The 20,943-nt window shown below is 41.5% G+C and overlaps 1 protein-coding gene across 1 annotated transcript; it reads left to right on the top strand.

Annotated features, from left to right (window-relative positions):
• The first annotated feature begins 1,541 nt into the window (after window positions 1-1,541).
• Window positions 1,542-19,843, top strand: LOC142212568 (galanin peptides-like). Its single transcript, XM_075280530.1, has 6 exons — window positions 1,542-1,705; window positions 2,576-2,656; window positions 7,576-7,630; window positions 14,405-14,491; window positions 18,190-18,267; window positions 19,632-19,843. The coding sequence occupies exons 1-6, from the start codon at window positions 1,619-1,621 to the stop codon at window positions 19,691-19,693; spliced, it is 450 nt and encodes a 149-aa protein (XP_075136631.1). The 5' UTR covers window positions 1,542-1,618; the 3' UTR covers window positions 19,694-19,843.
• Window positions 19,844-20,943: the final 1,100 nt, after the last annotated feature.

The following is a 20,943-nucleotide window of genomic DNA, read 5'->3' on the forward strand; positions in this document are numbered from 1 at the left end:
TCCACAGGACTGGGGATAAGTGTCCAATCACTGGGGGCCCGATCTCCTGGTCCCCCAATAATTAGGAGGACAGGGACCAAAGGTGAGGAGGACTTATTACAATGCTGGGGCTATTGGCCTTGTAATACGTCCTCAGACATCTTCCTGATCACTGAGGAACCCAGTGATTGGAAAGGAAAAAATATCCATAGTGGCACAACCCTTTAAGAATGCGCCACCATGACATAAAAATTTTTAGCAAAAAATATATATCTTTTCTAAGTGGAATCAGCATGAAGGAGGTATAAGAGATTCCTTCATGTTTCCAATATACAACATCATACAGTATAGCTAGAAATGGGTGAACCTCTGAAGACTTGTTTTGTGTTTTGTTAAGACCATTCGGCCCAATTATTATTATACTGTGGGATCTTTTATATGTATATGTGAACATGCCCTTAGCTCTACTACTGTAGCATTGTCCTAGTCACCGTTCATATAGACATGGAGTCCATTTGTTTAACCTGAATGCCTTAGCATTCAGTATGCAGTTACCCTGATGACTCCTGTACCCCGTCCTCTTATCTATAGTATACATACTCTTTAGTTTCCTACTTAAGCGACATGTGATTTCGTATAAGTACATAATGATAATGGCTGCCACCCACATCCTGCATTTCTAGGAAACAGACTGACCACTTCTAATAAGCAGGAGGCCATTTGCAGGATGACCAGAACATCAGTTAACTCCATTGGAATGGAAGTGAAATGAACAATTTTTCTTGTACGTATTTGATGATTAAGTTAAATAATAAATACAAAACCAATAAACGACACAAATCCCACAGCAACAAAAATACCAGAAAACGTAATTATATCAGCCATTCCCGTACATGACGACATTATGCCTTCATCTATCTGGCTTAGTCTTTAAGGACATATCGTGTATTTATTATACCGCTATAATACGGCCAATCTATTTTAGTTGTCACTTTTTGACGTATTTTAGAACGGATGACGGATATGATATTTACTCGTAAGCCCCAAATCTTTGGCGTACACTAATGCGATGACACCCTCTTGGATCTGTACTGGAGTCAACGCGTATAATGTCTTTTTTATTCATGTTCCCATCATTCATAAATGGTAGATTTATTCTTTTTATGCCTAATCCTATAAGCAGCAGCAGGGTGATATAGTATAATATCCCCATTCATTATATATATATTGTATGTATAGAGAATGAAGTGGCCGAAGAAGAGGAAGCAAGTAGGATGAAGCTTCTTGGACTGGTACAAAGTGTCCACCCCGGCCGGCCATAATGACAGGTAATTACCAGGGCTGTTATCTGTCTTTTGCCTTCATATTGCTTCAAAGTACCTTTAATTGAATTGCTGTAATTTTTGCCCTCCCTTAATGCAGTGACTTGTGGAGTGGAAATGATCCAGTGACGTCTGACTCCATCACATGCACCCTCCGGGAGGGAGACCAGTCCATACCAACCTGGTGCTGACCATAAATAGCCAATCCCCTCTGCTGCTCCACCAATCGCCCCGGGGAGACTTGCCTATCCTACAATGCACTGAGATCCCTGCTGTGTTTTTTCTTGGACAAGTCTGCAGAGCACAACTCCTCCTGTATGCCAGCTGGGAGCACCTGTAGCCCTCTCCTGGAAGACACAAGACACCGAGACAGCAGCAGGCACACATCCGCAAGTCACTTCAAGGTTTGTCTGTCTATTCTCCTTCTATGTCAGTGTTACATTATTATAGGTTTATTTATTCTGTCGTTCTTGTTTCCTCTTTCTTTTGGATTCTTTTCTTTTCCTACTGTACGTTGGTAATAAATGCAGAATTATTAGAAGATTGTGATGCAGAATCTAGTTATGTAGAACAAATATAACAAGTAATTCACTTTATTTGCAGTTTCATTTTACATTTCCTTTATTGCCATTTAGGCAGGTCCATTTCTAGTGCCTTTACAATATACTTTTATTTAATTACTATTAGTAATTAAATTATTATTATTATTATTATTATTATTAATTTTTTTATTGATATAAAATATTTATACATATTTATAAATATTAAATTTCTAAATATAAAATATTTATTTTAGAATTTTTATTATTAATTATTAATATTGCTACAATTCTATTCTTTACACTATAATCTGTTTCATTTATGTACCATCTTCCAGCATGTTGCTGGTCACTTTTATATCACACCTTACATGAGATACTTAACAATAGGACACTAACAATAATAATACATTTTATTGCTATAGCGCCAACATATTCCGCAGCGCTGTACAATTTGACAAAAAAAAAGATCCATTACAAAGAAAGTCACTAGACGCTTTATAGCAGTGACATTTTAGCTTTGTTACATTGTCCACCTATGTATATGGACAAACGTATAATAATAGGTATAGGAAAGTCTAGTTCTACTTCTTCCTTATAAACCGATGTAGATTTCATTTATTCTTTTATTCACATTGGAAACATTGAATGCTATTATATTTGGTATTATACATTCATTGACCATATAGAAGATTCTGTGTTACTTACACTTTTTTTCTTACACTGTTCCTACAGATGCAAAAGTGCACGAGTCTCCTGCTGGCGTCTTTACTACTGTGTGCTACTATTTCACAGACGTTCGGACTCGTCTTATCAGTAAGTATATCTTCTAAAATACAATTTGCAGACCATATTGCATTTGGGGTCCTGACCCGTGGGATTTGCTAGAGTAGTATCAGAGCTTGATGACTTTTTTTGTATTTTTAGTTTACCTATATTTTATTTGGGATGGTATGGGGATCTGTGATAGTATAGAGCAGGGGTAGGGAACCTTCGGCACTCCAGCTGCTGTGAAACTACAACTCCCAACATGCTCCATTCACTTCCATTGGAGTTCCAAGAACAGCAGAGCAAGTATGCATGCTGGTAATTGTAGTTTTGCAACAGCTAGAGAGCCGTAGAGCGTTCCCTACCCCTGGTATAGAGCTTTGTGATGACATAGGTATTAGTGATAGCGTGTTTGTGATAGTTTAGTTGTAGTTCTGTATGGCAGGGGCAGATCTGAAGGTAAAGGCAGCCCACTGACACTGAAAGGGCACACTACTTGATAACCCACTGATAAGGTCAGAGGCCGTGTTGATGACCAATTGACCAATAATCCTAACCGTCATCATCCTAATTAATTAGGCTGAGTGTCAGCAGTAAGGAAATGACACCATACACACAATGTTGGTATTAGTTCCTCTCTCAGCTAAGGAGGAAGAACACAGACGCACTTTATTAAAGCAACACGGGGTTAATATAACAACCAGAATAGAAAAAAGAAAAAAGGTATCACTAGTCCTAATGTTCAATCCTGACTGGTATAGTACACCTTGATTATGTAAAAGAGAAGCCTAAGCAGTCCCATATATAGCAAGCTATGCCCCGTCCTGCGTAGTGTCTTCTAGGGAGCTGTCTTCTGGCAGCAAGCCAAGCACATAACTTCTTACACCCATCCTAGATGCAGGCTACATCTTATCATATAACCTCGCAGCATATATACATCTTATCAATGATTATAATGTTTTTGCAATATGATAGCAAACAAAAGGAATATATGTATTTTCTAACCATATCACCACCACTAGCAACTTGCTTCCCTCTCTGCAGTGAGAACACATGCACACTTTGCCGAACCAAGTGTACGTGTGTATTGAGAAGTTATTTGCAATATGTCTAATTTTAAGCATGGGAAGAATATGCAAATCTGTCTCCCAAGATGTAAACAGATAGACAGTGCCTCTGTTATGCCGCCCTCTATAGCAAGCACCCTGAACATCATGCCCGACTTTCCCAAAAGTCTTTACTGCATAATGTGGGGTTATAACCAAATCAATTTCTCAGCTATGGACGGCACCATTTCTGTCTGGTTGGACTTCATCAGCGCAGCCTAGAGAGAATTGATTTGGTAGAAGTGAGAAATTTTAAGCAGACATAAGAGGTGAATAAGTTAGAGCAAGGGGCTCATATACTGGTCTTACATAGGGCCCTCTGCTGTCTGTATCTGCCCCTGCTATATGGCTTGGGGGTCATGATTATTAATGGAAGAGAAGTCACTGGAAATTTAAGAAACATTTTCTTGTATGTCTAAAAGTAGCCATAGACATCTGTGAACACAGCCTGACCATACATCTCATAGATATGTAGATATAGCCAGGTCTCGGCAGGCACAGGGAGCAGTTTGACTGTTCTGGTTTGTGGGAAACAATAGCACTCAACTGAAAAAAATCCACCAATGGTAATATATCTACACTCCCCTGGCCAGGTTGGTGTTGATGTGCATTGAATCCTTTCCAGAATTATCTGGAATTAAGGGATAAGGTCAAACCTGGTATTCCGACTGGGTAGAAGGTAACCATGCTGCAGTAAGCTGTGCACCTATGTGGCCATAACATGACCAGGACAGGTTCTTATTAAGAGCTCACATTGAAGGTTTCTGTTGAACGTTTGCAATGAGAGATTCTGATAACTGAAATGAAAGATTGTGAAGTTTTTATTTTAATACCCCAGATTTACAAACTGGGCTGTGCCTAGAGGGCGGCCAGAAATACTCCTCAGCTTGGCACATGATGGTGAATCTCAGCTCATGCAGCCCACTCTACACAGGGTGGGAGTCTGGGCAGGAGGGGACTCCTAGTCCTTCAGATCTACTATAACTCACTCCAGAGAACCAGTGTGAGTTATACCAGACATCAATCCAATTCTGACTGGCATAGGACTGAGTTCAGACACATCTACATGCCCAAAAATTATTAAGAGGCCAGAGCTGTGTACCCTTCAGGGAATGAATTCAGAATGTCTGACTGTCTGTACCATTAAGAAGCCCTTAATCGGAGACTCTCAGAAAAGATCAGTTATAGGATCCAACTAGTCCTTTTTACAGCGCCCCCTTGTGTTACAGAATAGCTTTACAGGACTTCATGTTTTAACATCATATTTAACTAAGGGTATGTTCACACAGAAGGATTCTGCTCAGTAGTTTGTAACAATATTTCTGAAAGTATAACGGACAGATTATGCATCTTCTGTGTTTTGAACCCACATTTGGATTTGGCTTATAAATAGTGTTTGTCTCCAAAAACTGCATGACCCCCAACTTATGGAGGTATTCACACAAACAAGTAGTAGTGTTACAAACTGCATCACAAAACCACAATAGCTTGCTATAATATTTTTGCCAAGTAGTTACTTATCACATAGTACCCAATGTACTAAAAAATAATGTAAGCTTATCTGTATTTTCCTCTTGGAACAAGACAAGAGGTGAAATCTACTTGCAAATACAGATACTCTATAGCAAGTTCACAGAATGCTAAGTTTTCCCTTGCCTTACATATAGGTGTACCACTATTACATGATCACATAGAGAACTTTCCATTCTATACTTTCTTATCCTGAGCTGAGCAGACAAAGCATTACAATTTTCATTCAAAGTTCACATAGCAGGCAAACAAAGCAGAATTGCTAAAGCAATGTATTTAGGGAAAGTCTTCAATTTACATAAGCTAACACTATAGATAGGAACCTTGAGATGGGACAACCCCAATAATTTTGATTGTAAGCTTAAAGTCCAAGGTTCTTCATATGGCAATGTGGTACTTGATGTTTGAGTAAAGTCTGATATTTCTCAGCTGTAATGCTTTAGAGGAGTTATTAGATTGGATTATATATGGACTACTGTTTTGGACTGTTTACCAAGTTTAGGCTAGGTTCACATCTGCGTCCGCCAAATATTCTTTTTTCTTTTGCTTAGTGCCCACAAACTCTGATTTGTATGGAGCAATAGATACTACAGCCATTGGAGGGAATTTATTATCTGTGTGTATTACGTACAAGACACAACTGAATTAACAGGCTTGAGCATGGTAATAAATCAGGCGCATGCACCAGAATTGACATTTACACCAGTCAGTACCTAGTGTAGATTTCATGTACAACTCAGGGCACTTTCCTGCTGTTGGACTGGCCCGGCCCACCTTGCTCTCTGTCGTTCTTCGGCCACTTTTGCAAAAGGTGGCAAGTGAAGTGCAGAATGTGGCGCATCTTTAGAGCAAGAAAGGACCGTACACCAAAGATGTACACGTAAAATAAACTACCCCATTATGTCTACAATTTCATACATGGCCTGCTCCACTGGATACTGTAATACAGACTTTAGCTGCTCTATCTGCTGCCATACAGATTCTGTAATGGACCTTAGTTATCGCAGAATCGCAGCGCTAAAGCGCTATGGACAGAACCGTGGCATGAACGCATTGCGGTTCTTTCCACAGAAAGTTCAGAGTTTTCCTCTGCGGACTTTCTCTTAACATTACATCTACGGGAAAGCCGCCAGCGTTTTCGTAGATATAATTGATATGCTGCAATTTGCAAAGCCGCAACGGATCTTTTCCGCAAAGTGGGGATGGGATTCACATGAATCTCATCCACTTTGCCTGCACTGTACAATGCCGCGATTTTTCCCGCAGTGTCTCCGCTGCAGGGAAATCGTGGCGTTTACGTCCCGTGGGGCCCCAGCCTAAAGGGGTTGTTCCATAATTTGTACTTCCCTATCTATAGCATGGGTCAGGTTCTGAAACATGTAACCTGCCTTCTGTGGCCCTGCCGGGCACAGGACTGCCTGAGATATCTTTGGGGCAGCAAAGAGAAGGCTGAAGGAGTGTGCCCACTCCCTTTATTGACATCATACCAGAGTGTATTGGAGCAGAAATGTCTCCTTCTAACAATGTTGGATCACTGGTGATCAGCAAATGTAAAGAGGGGGAGCAGCAGCCAAATATACAGAGTGACTCTCCATACAATGTCTATAGGACAACCACACAGTGGCACAATTAATTTTTTGGCCATAGATCAAAAATGCACCATGGTTGTGGCAGAATACTGGCCCACTTGGTGTAATAACTTCAGGTCTCTATGTACAGAACATTTAACTCCTACCAAGCATGTATTAGGCATCTTTTATGCAAATGCGTCCAGACTCCCTAAATAATTACAGCTAATACAGTTATATCCCGAGACTCTGCTGTCCATCCAGATTGTACAATAAAGCTGAAGCCAGCATAGAAAACATGGATTAAGTCAGAATAAATGGAGACAAGCATGCCATGTCCCTGGTGCACTAGATCTTATTAGCAGGCTGAATAAATTAAGTTTAGTTTGTTTGATTATTGATAATGGGATCATAAAAATAAAGTGCAGCCCCTGACATATAAATGCTGGGATAGTTCTTATTTACATTGCGACTTTAATCAGATTTATTACATTTGTTTTAGGAAGGAAATTAAACAATTACAATGTACAATGGAGCTCGAGTACTTCATGACTGTAATAGAGTGCGTTGCGGTGCTTGACCTCTCTGCCTTCAAATGGCTTCTACTGTGTATATAGTTGTGTTCCAATACACTATATATCAATGGGTCCAAATCTCATACAACCCCTTTAACCCCCTCCCCCATGCAGCTTTAGCTAAACAAATTATACTCCATTTCTGGAAATCTTTGACATCATTAGACAATTAAAATTTGTTTTCACAGGGGAAAGAGAAACGTGGCTGGACATTGAATAGCGCTGGTTATCTCTTAGGACCACGTAAGTACTAAATGACTTTATATTTTGTAGTTGGACCTGAAATTTATTTGGCTTTATAAGGTACCTGTACCACAAGAAGCAGTATGATATGACCCCACCCTACCCATTGCTGATAATGTTCTGCCATTCTGCCAGCAGTAACTGTACAATAGCAAACGAATAGCTGAGAAAATCCCAAGTGATGACTGGACTGTACATACAAAGCAAATTCATGCAGGCTAGCAGATAAAATACACATACAAAATAAAAAATAAAAAAAACACAATATGAGGACAGTCGGGGAAGCTGCTTGCTGTCTTTAAATAATATCCCATATATATATCACACAAAAAGCCAGAAGTAGATAAAAGAACACAGAAGATTTTTCTTACATTGTAAACTGTGAGATTTGCAGAATGTTAAGTCCTTTGCACACAGAAACAGTTTGTAAACAGGTCTGTGCAGGCTGTGAGGAGAATCAACGACCACTATCAGAACAGACTCTATGTTAATGTAGATGCTAGACTGCTCACAATTCTATTTGAAGGTAGTAAAAAATATAAATTTTTTATATATATATATATATATATAATATAGTGTTTAGGGTCCTCCTTACATATGCTCTTTTCTCCAGTTTTCCCTTTAAGCTGCCATACATGTTGCATAGAAGATGAATATAGTGCTACTTAAAGAAACACTAAACACAGAAAATGCACAAATTAAAAAACAAACAAAACAAAAACCAGTCGTACCTTACTTCATTCACTTTTCCTTGGCCTTTTTTTGTCTCATATGAGAAATATATAAAGAAACTAACTTCCAGTGCCCCCATAGTCCTCAGTGCCCCCATAGTCCTCAGTGCCCCCATAGTCCTGTATCAGGCTGTAAGACAACTGGCTGCAGCAGAATCCTCCATACTGTGCTCTGTTGGAAGTAGCAAAAATATTTTTGTCCCCACCGTAGATGGATCTGATCATCGGGAGATTGATCTCTGTGTTCTCTGCAGGATTTCTACCGGTTCTATTAGGATAATGTATAAAATGTCTAACACAGAGAAGGAAACTATATCTTACACTTTTATTATTCAATCTTAGGTTTAGTGTTCCTCTAGTATGAATACAGACAGTCACATATCATTTGTCATCAATATAATGTTGGTATAATGTGTTTTCACCCCATTGTCTGTACATGGTATTTGGTCCCTGAGTTGGGAGCTCCAACTAAGGCATCTTGCATAGGTATCTACTAGTACGCCACCTTTGGGTCATTACACAGATACAACACGTATCCTGTCTGTGCAATGACTAGAGCGTTTACAATGAAACGGGAATGAACCTTTGTATATCTGGTTGGTCCAAGGTACCGCGGTCCAATATGGCAGTCCATGTAAAAAAAAAAGTCTATTAAAACAGAGAATGCACAAACAAAGGAACAATTACTGCAATAGTTTTTTATCTTTTTTTTTTTGGCCTATTTTTCTTCATATCCTAAATATACAATGACATAACCAGTTTTGAAAGAATAAAAAAAAAAAAAAAAAATCTATTGTTACTCCCTATGGTCAACAGAGTAAAACTACCGTATATATTTTCTTTTTAGAGTTTGCCGAGAAGGTACTTTGGGCTCCAAAATCCTGCAGCTATCCCTAGTCTCTTGGTATAAGAACCCTAGACTAGACCCCTAATTTATCCAGACATCAGACTACTAAATAAAATCCGACCACAGAGCCCCTAAAAAATGTGGACCCCAGAACAGACTCCAAAGATGCCTCTAATTAATACAGCCTGTATAGACCCCAATATTAATGCAGGACCCAAACCAGACCTCTACATGAATCCAGACCTGCCTCCTAAATGAATGCAGACCCCAGACCAGAGACCTGAATTAAGAGAGAACCCAATCGTAGACATCTTAATTAACCCCTAGGCCAGACTCCTAAATTAATGTAAATCTCCGATAAGGCCCTCATATTAACCTCTTACTAACTGCCCATTGACTATATAGGTTTAGGCAGTGTGTGTATCTATATGTCCTTACAAAAATAGCAGGGGTGGGGAGCCAGCTGTGGGTAAGAGAAGGCAGAGATGGTCTATTACTGTCCCTGCCTTCTTGACCGATATGAAAGTGGCAATTCTGTAGCCTTTCCATGGCCTAGTAGTCATGTGGTGTCTTAGGGCAGGTTCACATCTGCGCCCGATCTCCGCTTTAGCCAATCCAGCAGGTTTCCGTCTTCTGCCCTGAGAAACTGTACAGGAGACGGAAACCCGGTGGTCAGTTTTCAAACCAATTCACTTGAATGGGCTTACAAAGTGACCACCCGTGTGCGTTTACTGCCTGTCAGTGACGAAACCGGGTTTTTTTTGCCCGACACAAAGTCGGACATGCAGGATTTTGTGTCCAGTTAAAAATAAACATCTCGCCGCGAAGAGGCAGAAGACACACACAGGCGGTCACTTTGTAAACCCATTCAAGTGACTGGATTTCCGTCTCCTGTCCAGTTTCTCAGGGCAGAAGACGGAAATTGGCGAAATGGCTAAACTGGAGACCTAGCGCAGATGTGTACCCAAGATTAGGTGTTGGGAACTGCAAGACGTGCTAAGGGTATATTCACACAGAGTTTTTTTGCAGGCAGACTTTGATGGGGAGTCCGATTCAAAATCCACCTGCAAAAAAGGCTCCCATTCATTTCAATGGGAGTCACTCGCGGGAAAAATAAGCGACATGCCTTTATTTCCCATGGAGGCAGAATACAGTATGTTAAGTAAAAATTAAGACTAAAAAAAAAAAAAAAAAAAAATTGGTCAACTGGCCAACAATGCAGAAAGGGTTCTAAAGCTACTCAGAAGGTGGCCCATACTGCGGCCGCCACACAGTCACATGTGCTGACCTTGGGCATGATCATAACCCAGTGCGGCCATGCCCGTAGATAAGGGGCCCATGAGCTGTGTATTATTAGCTGTTGGATTAATCTAATAGATGGTATTAGCCAATAAAAAATTTTTAAAAAACCTCTTAATGATCCCATTGTTCTTTTCCACCACAGTGATAAGAAAGCTCCTAAATCCTCAGCTGAATGAGTTGATGTTCTGACAGATGTAACTTATTAGCTTTTACAATCCTGTAAAACTACAAGTGAAACACGAAAAGGTTCTCTGGGACACCAAAATAGTTTCTAATATTTTAATTGATCATGGAATTCATCCCCCAATGTAAGGCTGGGTTCACATCTGCATGGAGGACTTTTGCCTCCACCGCTTTCAATGTGAAAATGGAGGACGCCTGGTGGAGCCCATTATAGACAATGAGGTCCACAGGCGGCCATGTTTTAGCGGTCTAGCTCTGTCGTTCCAGTCCCCCAGTAGACCTGAACAACAGATAGCACAATGCTAGCGTGAACCCGGCATAACAGTGACTGTGTATACACGTACACATATAGTCAACCTCTGGAGATCAATTACGACATTGTCCATTATATTGTCCCAGTACTTTTTTTTTTTTTTTTTGTGTTCATTAAAGGGAGTCCTTCACCCGAGCCCAACATGTCAACCCAACCCTGAAAATATGTGATTCTAATGGTATTTGCCCCTTGTTAATCGTGGCCTCCATTGTTATCTATCATATATGCAAAGGAGATCTTTGGAGCAACAAGGGCATTGCCGCTTACATTTTTGGAGCAATAGCAACTAGAGATGAGCGAGTACTGTTTGGATCAGCCGATCCGAACAGCACGCTCGCATAGAAATGAATGGACGTAGCCGGCACGCGGGGGGTTAAGCGGCCGGCCGACGTCAAAGCGGAAGTACCAGGTGCATCCATTCATTTCTATGGAGCGTGCTGTTCGGATCGGCTGATCCGAACAGTACTTGCTCATCTCTAATAGCAACTCCTTCATTGCTCCAAAGAACTCAATTGGATATTGACAAAAATGGCACTAGAAGCCTAAATTCATAAGGGGAAACCTTGTTTGATCCTGGTGACTCTAACCTATGTACCTGGGTTGAGCATTGGTGACCGACTCCATCTAACACTGACTCTTCAGCAATAATTCTGACACCTTTTCATTAACGGGATAGAATTGGGTCTGTTACTGACAAATGCCAGCATGGTTGGACTGGCCATCATAATAGCCATCATCCTTTATTTCAGGTCGTATTGAACATCTTTTACTGATTAAGGAAATTCCCATTGAATTGGGAAAAGAAGAATCTCCTGGGGAATGTAAGTAGGTTAGGACAGGGCCATATATAAGTAACCGTACCTTTAAATGAGTTTTAGATAATAGAAACCCAAACTGAATATAATAAAATATCTAAACTGTATTAAAGTGCACAATAAAGTAAGGAGAGAAAATCTATAAAGGGGTTGTCCGAACTACAACGCGTTTCAGTTGCAATAACTCAATGTGGAAAAATTCACATCTTAGGCCCAGTTCACATCTGTATTCAGACCAATCCATTCCCCTGCAAACAGCAATTTTCACTCTGCATTTTTCGTGCAGAACCGAGCGGAAACCACATGGACCCCATTATAGTCTATAGGGTCCGCGGGTTTCCTTAGGTAACCGCTTTTTTTATGTGGGGGGATGGGGGTCCCCAAGCGGACTCCCCAAACAGAAGCCCATGCGCAGATGTGAACCAGGCCATGAAAAACGTCCATTTTGCACCCGAGTGGCTGCTGTTTTTATGGATGCCATACAGTAGGGATCCCAGAAAAAAGCTGGACAAACCGAGCATGACCAATATTTAAATGGTATATATCAGACCAACAAAATATCGGTCATGTGAATAGGCCCCCATTCATAGACATCAAAATTAATGACTGCTGTAACAAAAGAAACTATTTTCACTCGTGTGTACATAGGGCTAGGCTGAAGTAAAAATTGTAAGAAGTCAGTTTTGTGTTGCAGACTTTGCTGCGTTTTTTGAGCCAAGGCCAGCCTTGGATTTTTGCAGAGGTGTGAGAGCTTCCTTCCTATTTCCCGTCCCTACTGAAGCCATGTCCATCTTGGCTCAAAAACTGCAGCAAAATCCGCAACAAAAAAGACAACTTTTACCCAGTGCGTGGACTCTGCCTTAAAGGGATTCTACCATTAAAACCTTTTTTTTTTTTTTTTTTTTTTTGTGGATGACATCGGAATAGCCTTTAGAAAGGCTATTCGTCTCTTACCTGTAGATGTGGTCTCCGCTGCGCCATTTCTTAGAAATACCGTTTTTTACCGGTATGCAAATGAGTTCTCTCGCAGCGATGGGGGCAGGCCCCAGCACTCAAACAGCGATGAGGGCGTCTCCAGCGCCGCCTCCTTCTGCGTCCGCAGCGTCATCTTCAATGTCTTCTTCCGGCACAGGTTCGTAACTTCTAGGCCAAGGGCCTTGAGCAGAGCAGACTGCGCAGGCGTACAGGCCACGGTAAAATGTCCGCTTGCACAGTATTGTTAGCGGCCATTTTCCCGTGGTCTGTGCGCCTGCACAGTCTGCTCTGCTCAAGGCCCGAGGCCTAGAAGTTACGAGCCTGCGCCAGAAGAAGACATTGAAAATGACGCTGCGGACGACGAAGAAGGAGGCGGCGCTGGAGACACTTCTCTGGCAGCAGTGGGGACACCCCTATCGCTGTTTGAGTGCTGGGGCCCACCCCCATCTCTGCGAGAGAACTCAGAAATACCGGTTTTTACCGGTATGTTAATAAGGAACGTCGCAGCGGAGACCATGTCTAAAGGTAAGAGACGAATAGCCTTTCTAAAGGCTATTCCAATGTCTTATCCACAACAAAAAGGTTTTAATGGTAAAATCCCTTTAAAGAGTATATCCAGTTTATTTTCTGTATGACCTTTCCTGTCACCCAGGACACCGGCTGATCAGCTGTGTGAAGGGTTCGCAGAGTAAGTGTTAACTTAACTATTTACATGTCACACCGTCTGATCCATGTCATGTCATTGCAGCCTCATTCCATTCATTTCTATAGGATGAAGCCGCTATTACATCACACAGCGACTATCAGAAGGTGTGCGATGTAAACAGAGAGCAGTCATAGCACTCGCACTAGTGCTGTGTCCCCCTCAGCATCAGTGTCAGACCCCAATGATCTGTTATTGATGACCTATCCAGGAAATAGGGCATTGATAAAAAAAAAAAATAACTAGCCAACCCCTTTAAGGCTGAGGCCACATGTCGCAGATTTCCTTTTCTGAGACATAAATGACTTCTCAATAATGGGGTCTCATATTTGGGACCGGCACCGATCTTGTGCTTTTGTTACATCATAGGAATGAATGGGGAGAGTTGCATACACATGGCCCCCTCCCCATCTCAGACCTTGACAAGTAAATCCTTAAAACATGACTTGTTGGGGGGCACTGGAGGACTGCCTATGAGGAAGACCCCTCTAAGCTCTACATGTATATATACAATATACATAACAGCCAAAAACTTATATAAAGTCACTAAACATTGGAGGTCCATCTAAGAGCAAGGAGGTCATATACTTCACATAGCATAGAATATGTAGACTATAGCTTATCTGGGGATACGGCAGAGACTACTCTAGCCACAGTGATATTTCAGGAGTGACTATTCATTTTATTCTATGTATTACAGACTTCTTCTTTTCTGTGCATTCTCTTGTACCAGTATGGCGTTCGCTTCTACAATTTACCTTTTTGCAAGATGCCAGTCCCACATCACTTGCTTTGCACATTGTCGTGACTTCTATACTGTTTAATACAATTGATTTATACTGACTTATCGCTGTCAACATTGGTGCGCCATCCGAAATAACTGCTCCTATTCATTTCTTTACCAGATGCTGTAGATAATCATAGATCTTTTAATGACAAACATGGATTAGCTGGGAAACGCGAGCTCCAACCAGAAGAAGATGTAAAGTCAGGTAATGCACAAGCCAATGATAAGAACATGGCACAGACTGGATAGTAGTCAGTATTCAGCGATGACTAACCATCGCCCTCTAGTGGCGGCCAGGAAAACCACAGCCTGTAATCACGATTTACTAACCCGTAATGAAGTGTTAGAAGTGGATGGTTTTTTAATCTGTCCACAAGGTTCTGGACTGTGATGGTGATGGCACCAGATGTAATAATTGTGAACGCTTATTTCCCTGGGAACATTTATTGATGTTGTTATAGCATTACAAGCAGGTTAGCTTTACTTCTGTTATATGAAATTGCTGGAATTATTACAACGAGTTTATGTAATATTTTTAGGTCTACGTAATCAATTTGGAAATGATCTAACGCATCGATTTTAGGGAGAATTTGGTACCTTAAGAGGCCAGCCGACTGCCCCATAATATACATCAGGGCCAAGTGCAAGGCCCAAGAAGTGAGAAGTCAAGTAGAACAGATAGATAGGTAGATAGATAGGTAGATAGATAGGTAGATAGACTTCATAAAGTGCCATAGTTTTACTAGGTTCCTAAAGGATAAGTTCAATTACTCTTAGGGGAATATGACTAATGCTAGATATGTCCACCAAGTCAGATGATGTCCATGGGACCGGCTGACTATCTTATGAAGATTACATTACAGATCCGGCATAGTTACGCTTCCTGAAGTGTGATACGTTAACAATAAAGTCATTGAAAAGTCATGGCCATCCCCGAGATAACCCTGTATGCCACAGCGCTGTTAACCCATTCAGCTCTGCTACATCTGTACATTTTCCATGTCACAGGTTTGCTTTATATGATAAAATTCCACAACTAGATGAAGCGCAGAAGCTCACTGGTATTCAAAGGCGGACATTCAGGTTATAGCTATATGTAATTTATACTGTCACAAGGCTTCTTGGGCAGGTGTGGACCTACAAACTCTGTGTTAGGGTAAGTTCACCCGGGGTTTTTTGGAACGGAACCTGAGGTAGAGGCTGCTTCAGGTTCCAGTCCAAAATATGGGTAGCTGCGACTGGATGCCGGTGCAGTGAAATCCTAATGAATGAATGGGCCTAGTCGGGAGGCGAATCTGCCTGAAAGAATGAGCACCTTGCTTCTTTTTCCGGGAGCCGGAACAAACCAGCTCCAGGAAATAAGAACTGACCAGTTCCCATTGATTTCAATGGGAGCCATCTTTTTGTTCAGGATTTTGAGGCGTATACAGCCTCAAAATCCTGACCAAAAAACCCTGTGTGAACTTACCCTTACACTTGACTTGGGTTAGGGCTAGACCTAGGAGAGGACTTTAAGGGAGTCCTCAGGTTCAATAAACAAACATATACCATATATAGGTACAATCTCTGGTGTAATTAAATGGAAAATCACAAAAAACCACCAGGTACACAAGTTTAAGCAAAAATAGAAAAAAGGTTTTATTACATAAAATCCACATATAACAATACAACATATAACAATACAAATGAAGGGAAATGGAGGAGGCAACTGAGTTACCCAATAAATAGGAGTGAGAATGGGAAAGGTGGAAAGTATGCACATGAAAGATGAATTGATATAATTAGCAAAGTCATAGGCCCAAAAGTATATATGGAGCAGTGGATATACAACAAATGTAGCACAACAAGACAAAGTGTATTGCTATAATAGCAAAAATAACATGCCACAGTTGTAAATCTCCTACAGAAATGTAATAGACATATAGGCCCATGAGTGGTGCAAAAAATACATGATTACAATAATACTAGCATACAGACCGTATGGGCCAAAAGGCCAAATGTCCCAATCCACTCCACACCCGACGCGCGTTTCGCCCGTTAGGGCTTTGTCAAGGGATGATCCCATATAACAGTTACCTGGGACCACCCGCGGACCCCTTAGACTATAATGGAGTCCGTGTGGTTTCCCCTCAGTTTCCGCAAGAAACCTGCAGAGAGAAAAGTCTCTAAGTAGCACTCTTCTCTCTGCATGTTTGTGCGGAAACCAAATGGACCCCATTATAGTCTATGTGGTCCACGGGTTTCCTTTAGATAGGTGTATAGTCCCTAATCGAACTCCCGAATGGAAACCCAAACACAGGTATGAATCAGGCCTAAGCCGCTAGAATAGTAAACCTTATTGCTCAGGCACAAAAGGATGGGGTGAGGGGGTATTTCAGCCCAGTGTGACCCACTACATCCTGACATGAGGCTATCACAGCTTGCATAGCTCATAAGAAAGTCGGAGCCAAGTTAATGAAATTTATTACAATGTTAAAATACAATTGGTAACTGTATAATATTTAACCTGAACGTGACCCGACTTATGGGAGATGCAATTGGATTATTTGTCTACAATTAAGAAAATAATATCCATTAGTCAATTCTTTCCTTCACTGTCAAGTTATGGCTGAAGTGAGCGAAGCTAAGAGTGCAAGTGCATGGCGGACTAGAAGAAATAGCTGTCAGATGTCAGTGGGGAGAGCTGCTGCACAAGACAACACATGCACGCTCTGCTGAGCCGCTGATAACACATGCACACTGCTGAGCCGCTGACAACACATGCACACTCTGCTGAGCCACTGTCAACACATGCACACTCTGCTGAGCCACTGTCAACACATGTACACTCTGCTGAGCCACTGTCAACACATGCACACTCTGCTGAGATGCTGACAACACATGCACGCTCTGCTGAGCCACTGTCAACACATGCACACTCTGCTGAGCCACTGTCAACACATGTACACTCTGCTGAGCCACTGTCAACACATGCACTCTGCTGAGCCGCTGACAACACATGCACGCTCTGTTGAGCCACTGTCAACACATGCACACTCTGCTGAGCCACTGTCAACACATGCACACTCTGCTGAGCCACTGTCAACACATGTACACTCTGCTGAGCCACTGTCAACACATGCACACTCTGCTGAGCCACTGTCAACACATGTACACTCTGCTGAGCCACTGTCAACACATGCACACTCTGCTGAGATGCTGACAACACATGCACACTCTGCTGAGCCACTGTCAACACATGCACACTCTGCTGAGACGCTAACAACATATGCATGCTCTACTGAGCCACTGACCACACATGCACACTGCTGAGCCACTGACCACACATGCACGCTCTACTGAGCCACTGACAACACATGCATGCTCTACTAAGCCACTGACCACACATGCACACTGCTGAGCCACTGTCAACACATGCATACTCTACTGAGACACTGTCAACACATGCACACTGTTGAGCCACTGGCAACACATGCATACTCTGCTGAGATATTGGTGGTGGCGAAAACCACGTTAAGAATCCAATATACTAAGTGGCCAACAGTGATATTAAATATAGACTGTATTATATGAAATGAATTAACAAACAGTATATATACCGGCGGCTTCCGTCACCCAGTATACACGCAGCAACATTCTTATGGCCGAGTGTAAGGAGTTTGTTCAGCAGCACACGGAGACTATGGTTCATTATATCGCTGTCCCTATATGACAACATATCCCAGGTATTCCCCTCTCCACAAGCCATCATTGTAGGACCGAATACCTTTATAATATCATTCATTGGCGTATCTATAATAATAATGTTTGCCCCATCTTATTCTGCACTATAAATGTTCATGGAGCTTTCTAGCTCTTGCATATCAGCTCATGTCCAATTTAACACTTCTTTATGTTTTACAGGAAACTTTTTTAGAACCCTGTCCGATGACAATGTACTGCGCACACTCATTGAATTTTTAACCTATTTACACCTGAAAGGTAAGTTCAATCCCACCCTAACATCCATCTAGACCATATCTGCCAGCGTCGCTATCTATTGATGTGCTCTAGGAGAGGTTGCTGAATGGATATTTTATGGAGGGGTGTTGCCTGGTTCCACAAAGATTGGGGATATAAGTATCAAGCCAGACATTTTGCCCCTGACCCCAAAAATATATAGACAGTATAGTCATAAAACGAGATTTAAGACTTGAATAGCATCCGTGTATAATACTTTATCATTAAAAACAGCATAATGGCCCTGAATCTGCACCTATACAGCCATTAGAAACAGTAGAGGTGGCACTGCAAAAACCGCTATATAGCAGCAGGCTTGTCAGGAGGAAGAAATGTATATACTATCTGGCCAGGTGTAATCAAGCCTAATTCGGGTGGTGCTCACTCCCAGAAAAATAGCACATAAGTCCACAGCAAAATTAGAAATAATGGGGGCACTCACCCAATGCGTCATTAAAACTTTTCAGGCTTTATTCCACTTCACTAAAAGCAACAGCGGGAGAGAGGCATGCAGAGATGAAAAATAGCAGCGAGGATCGTTTTGCACCTCTCAGGTGCTTTTTCAAGCTTAGTATGAACCGTTCATAGTAAGCTTGAAAAAGCACCTGAGAGGTACGAAACGATCGTAAACAGATGCAGTAAGCAGAAACAAAGGAATCTCAGGACATCTTAAAATGGTTTTCCTGGACTAACACCCTGATAACTTATCCTTAGTATAGGCCATCAATATGTGATTGGTTGGGAGCCGAAACCCAGGACCCTGACAGATAAGCAGTTTGAGGAGGCTGTGGCCCTCATGAGCTTCAGTCTGTTCCTTGTGCCATGGAGTTTTCCAGTTCATAGGTCAGCTGGTAGAGCAGCCGTGAATGGAACCGAGCTGCAATACCAAGCACAGCCCCTACACGACGTATGACAGTGACACTAGGGTCTCACCTGTGCTCGATTTTCCGTTCTTTGGATCCTGAAAAATAGAAACCCAATCTGCTTAAAAAGTGGTCACCCGCAGGCCTCATAGACTATAATGCATAAGTCCTCCAGCTTGGAATTTTTTTTCCATATTTTTCAACTGGAATGTGGGACGGAATCCCTGATCGGAATCAGAGCGCTGGTGTGAATCCAGCCTCAGTGATGAAGCTACAGCTTCTCAGACCCCCACCATTTACATATTGATGTATTATCCCAAGGATGGGTCATCTGAATCCCGAAAAAGATTTCCACTAAGAACTGGGTAGGAGAAAATCACCTGACATGTTGCTTTTATAGATATCAGGTTCACAGTCCTATGACTTACAATTTCAGTTCTCAGCAACAAATCACTTATCTGTCATTTTTCTCCTTTCCTCCAGAGTCGGGCGCACTTGATAATCTAACCTCTCCGATGTCCTCAGAAGAAACAAACCAGTCCTGAAACAAGAAATCCTTTGTATTTGATTGTATAATGATGAATGACTAATCTAATAAATGTTTTCACTCAATGTCCATAAAGCTCCACTTATAAATATATTCCAATGATATTACAGTGTATTTTTGCCTAAGTAAAATGAAGCTATACAATAAAAACTAGCAGCTGCTGTTTGATGTTATTCATATACAATATTAGACCTTGGTAGCGGCGTGCCATGCCATACTGACTGTTCACATGTCTCTAGTCTTAGTTCACTTGGTAGATCAAAGGCCTACCTTGGAGCTCCTGGGCCTCAATGCAAAATTTAAAATAGGGCCTACATCTACCCGGTGCCTTTTAAAATAGTAGGATATTTTATGTGGCATGGGCACCTTGCAACCCTTTCAGGGTCCAGGGCAGGTAACAACTGCTAACACTGCACCTCCTATTACTATGTGCCTGCCTACAGGAGTATAGAAGAATATAAGCCTACATCTACCCGGTGCCTTTTAAAATAGTAGTACATTTTATGAGGCAGGAGTACCTTGGGACCCTTTCAGGGTCCTGGGCAGGTAACAACTGCTAACACTGCACCTCCTATTACTACATGCCTGCCTGCATGTATCAAGGTGTATAGAAGGTTATAAGCTTGAAATGTTTCAACCAGGTCAATTTACATTCATGAGCTTCAGATAATGCTGTAACAAGGTTTAGACCATGTTTACACATCACAGATTTTAGGTATGTAAAAACCCATACCAAGTACAGTGATGAAAAAACGTATGTAGATGTAAAGGCAATAAATAATTATTTATATAACTTTACAATGTGGCAACAAATCAACACATCAAGCAAGGAGTGAGGGTCCTGCTCACAAGAGCTTACAGTCTATGAGAAAATAGGGAAACAAGAGGTAAGAAGGTTTGTTTGGTACAATGGTCCAGCCGTCTCCGAATAAATAAGGTTATATAACTGAAGCTGTATGAGCCCGTCACCAGCCGGTATATGTGAATATACAGATACTACGTGCGTGGAGTGCAAGGTAACTTCTAGATGCAGGGGTCAGGTTCTGATAAATAGAATAGGAAGGATAGTTTAGGATAAGAAAGTAGTGTGAGGAGGTGTAGAACAATGTGATCAGATCATGTGATAATTTGCTGTTTTAAGGCATTTTTAAGGAAGCTGCTGTAGTTGAGTATTAATCTAATTAACCAGGGTAGACAATTCCAGAGCAGCGGTGCAGCTCAAGAAAAGTCTTGGAGTGTTCAAGTGCT

This window comes from Leptodactylus fuscus, chromosome 7 (genome assembly GCF_031893055.1).
Source record: "Leptodactylus fuscus isolate aLepFus1 chromosome 7, aLepFus1.hap2, whole genome shotgun sequence".
In the NCBI taxonomy this organism is placed as follows: domain Eukaryota; kingdom Metazoa; phylum Chordata; class Amphibia; order Anura; family Leptodactylidae; genus Leptodactylus; species Leptodactylus fuscus.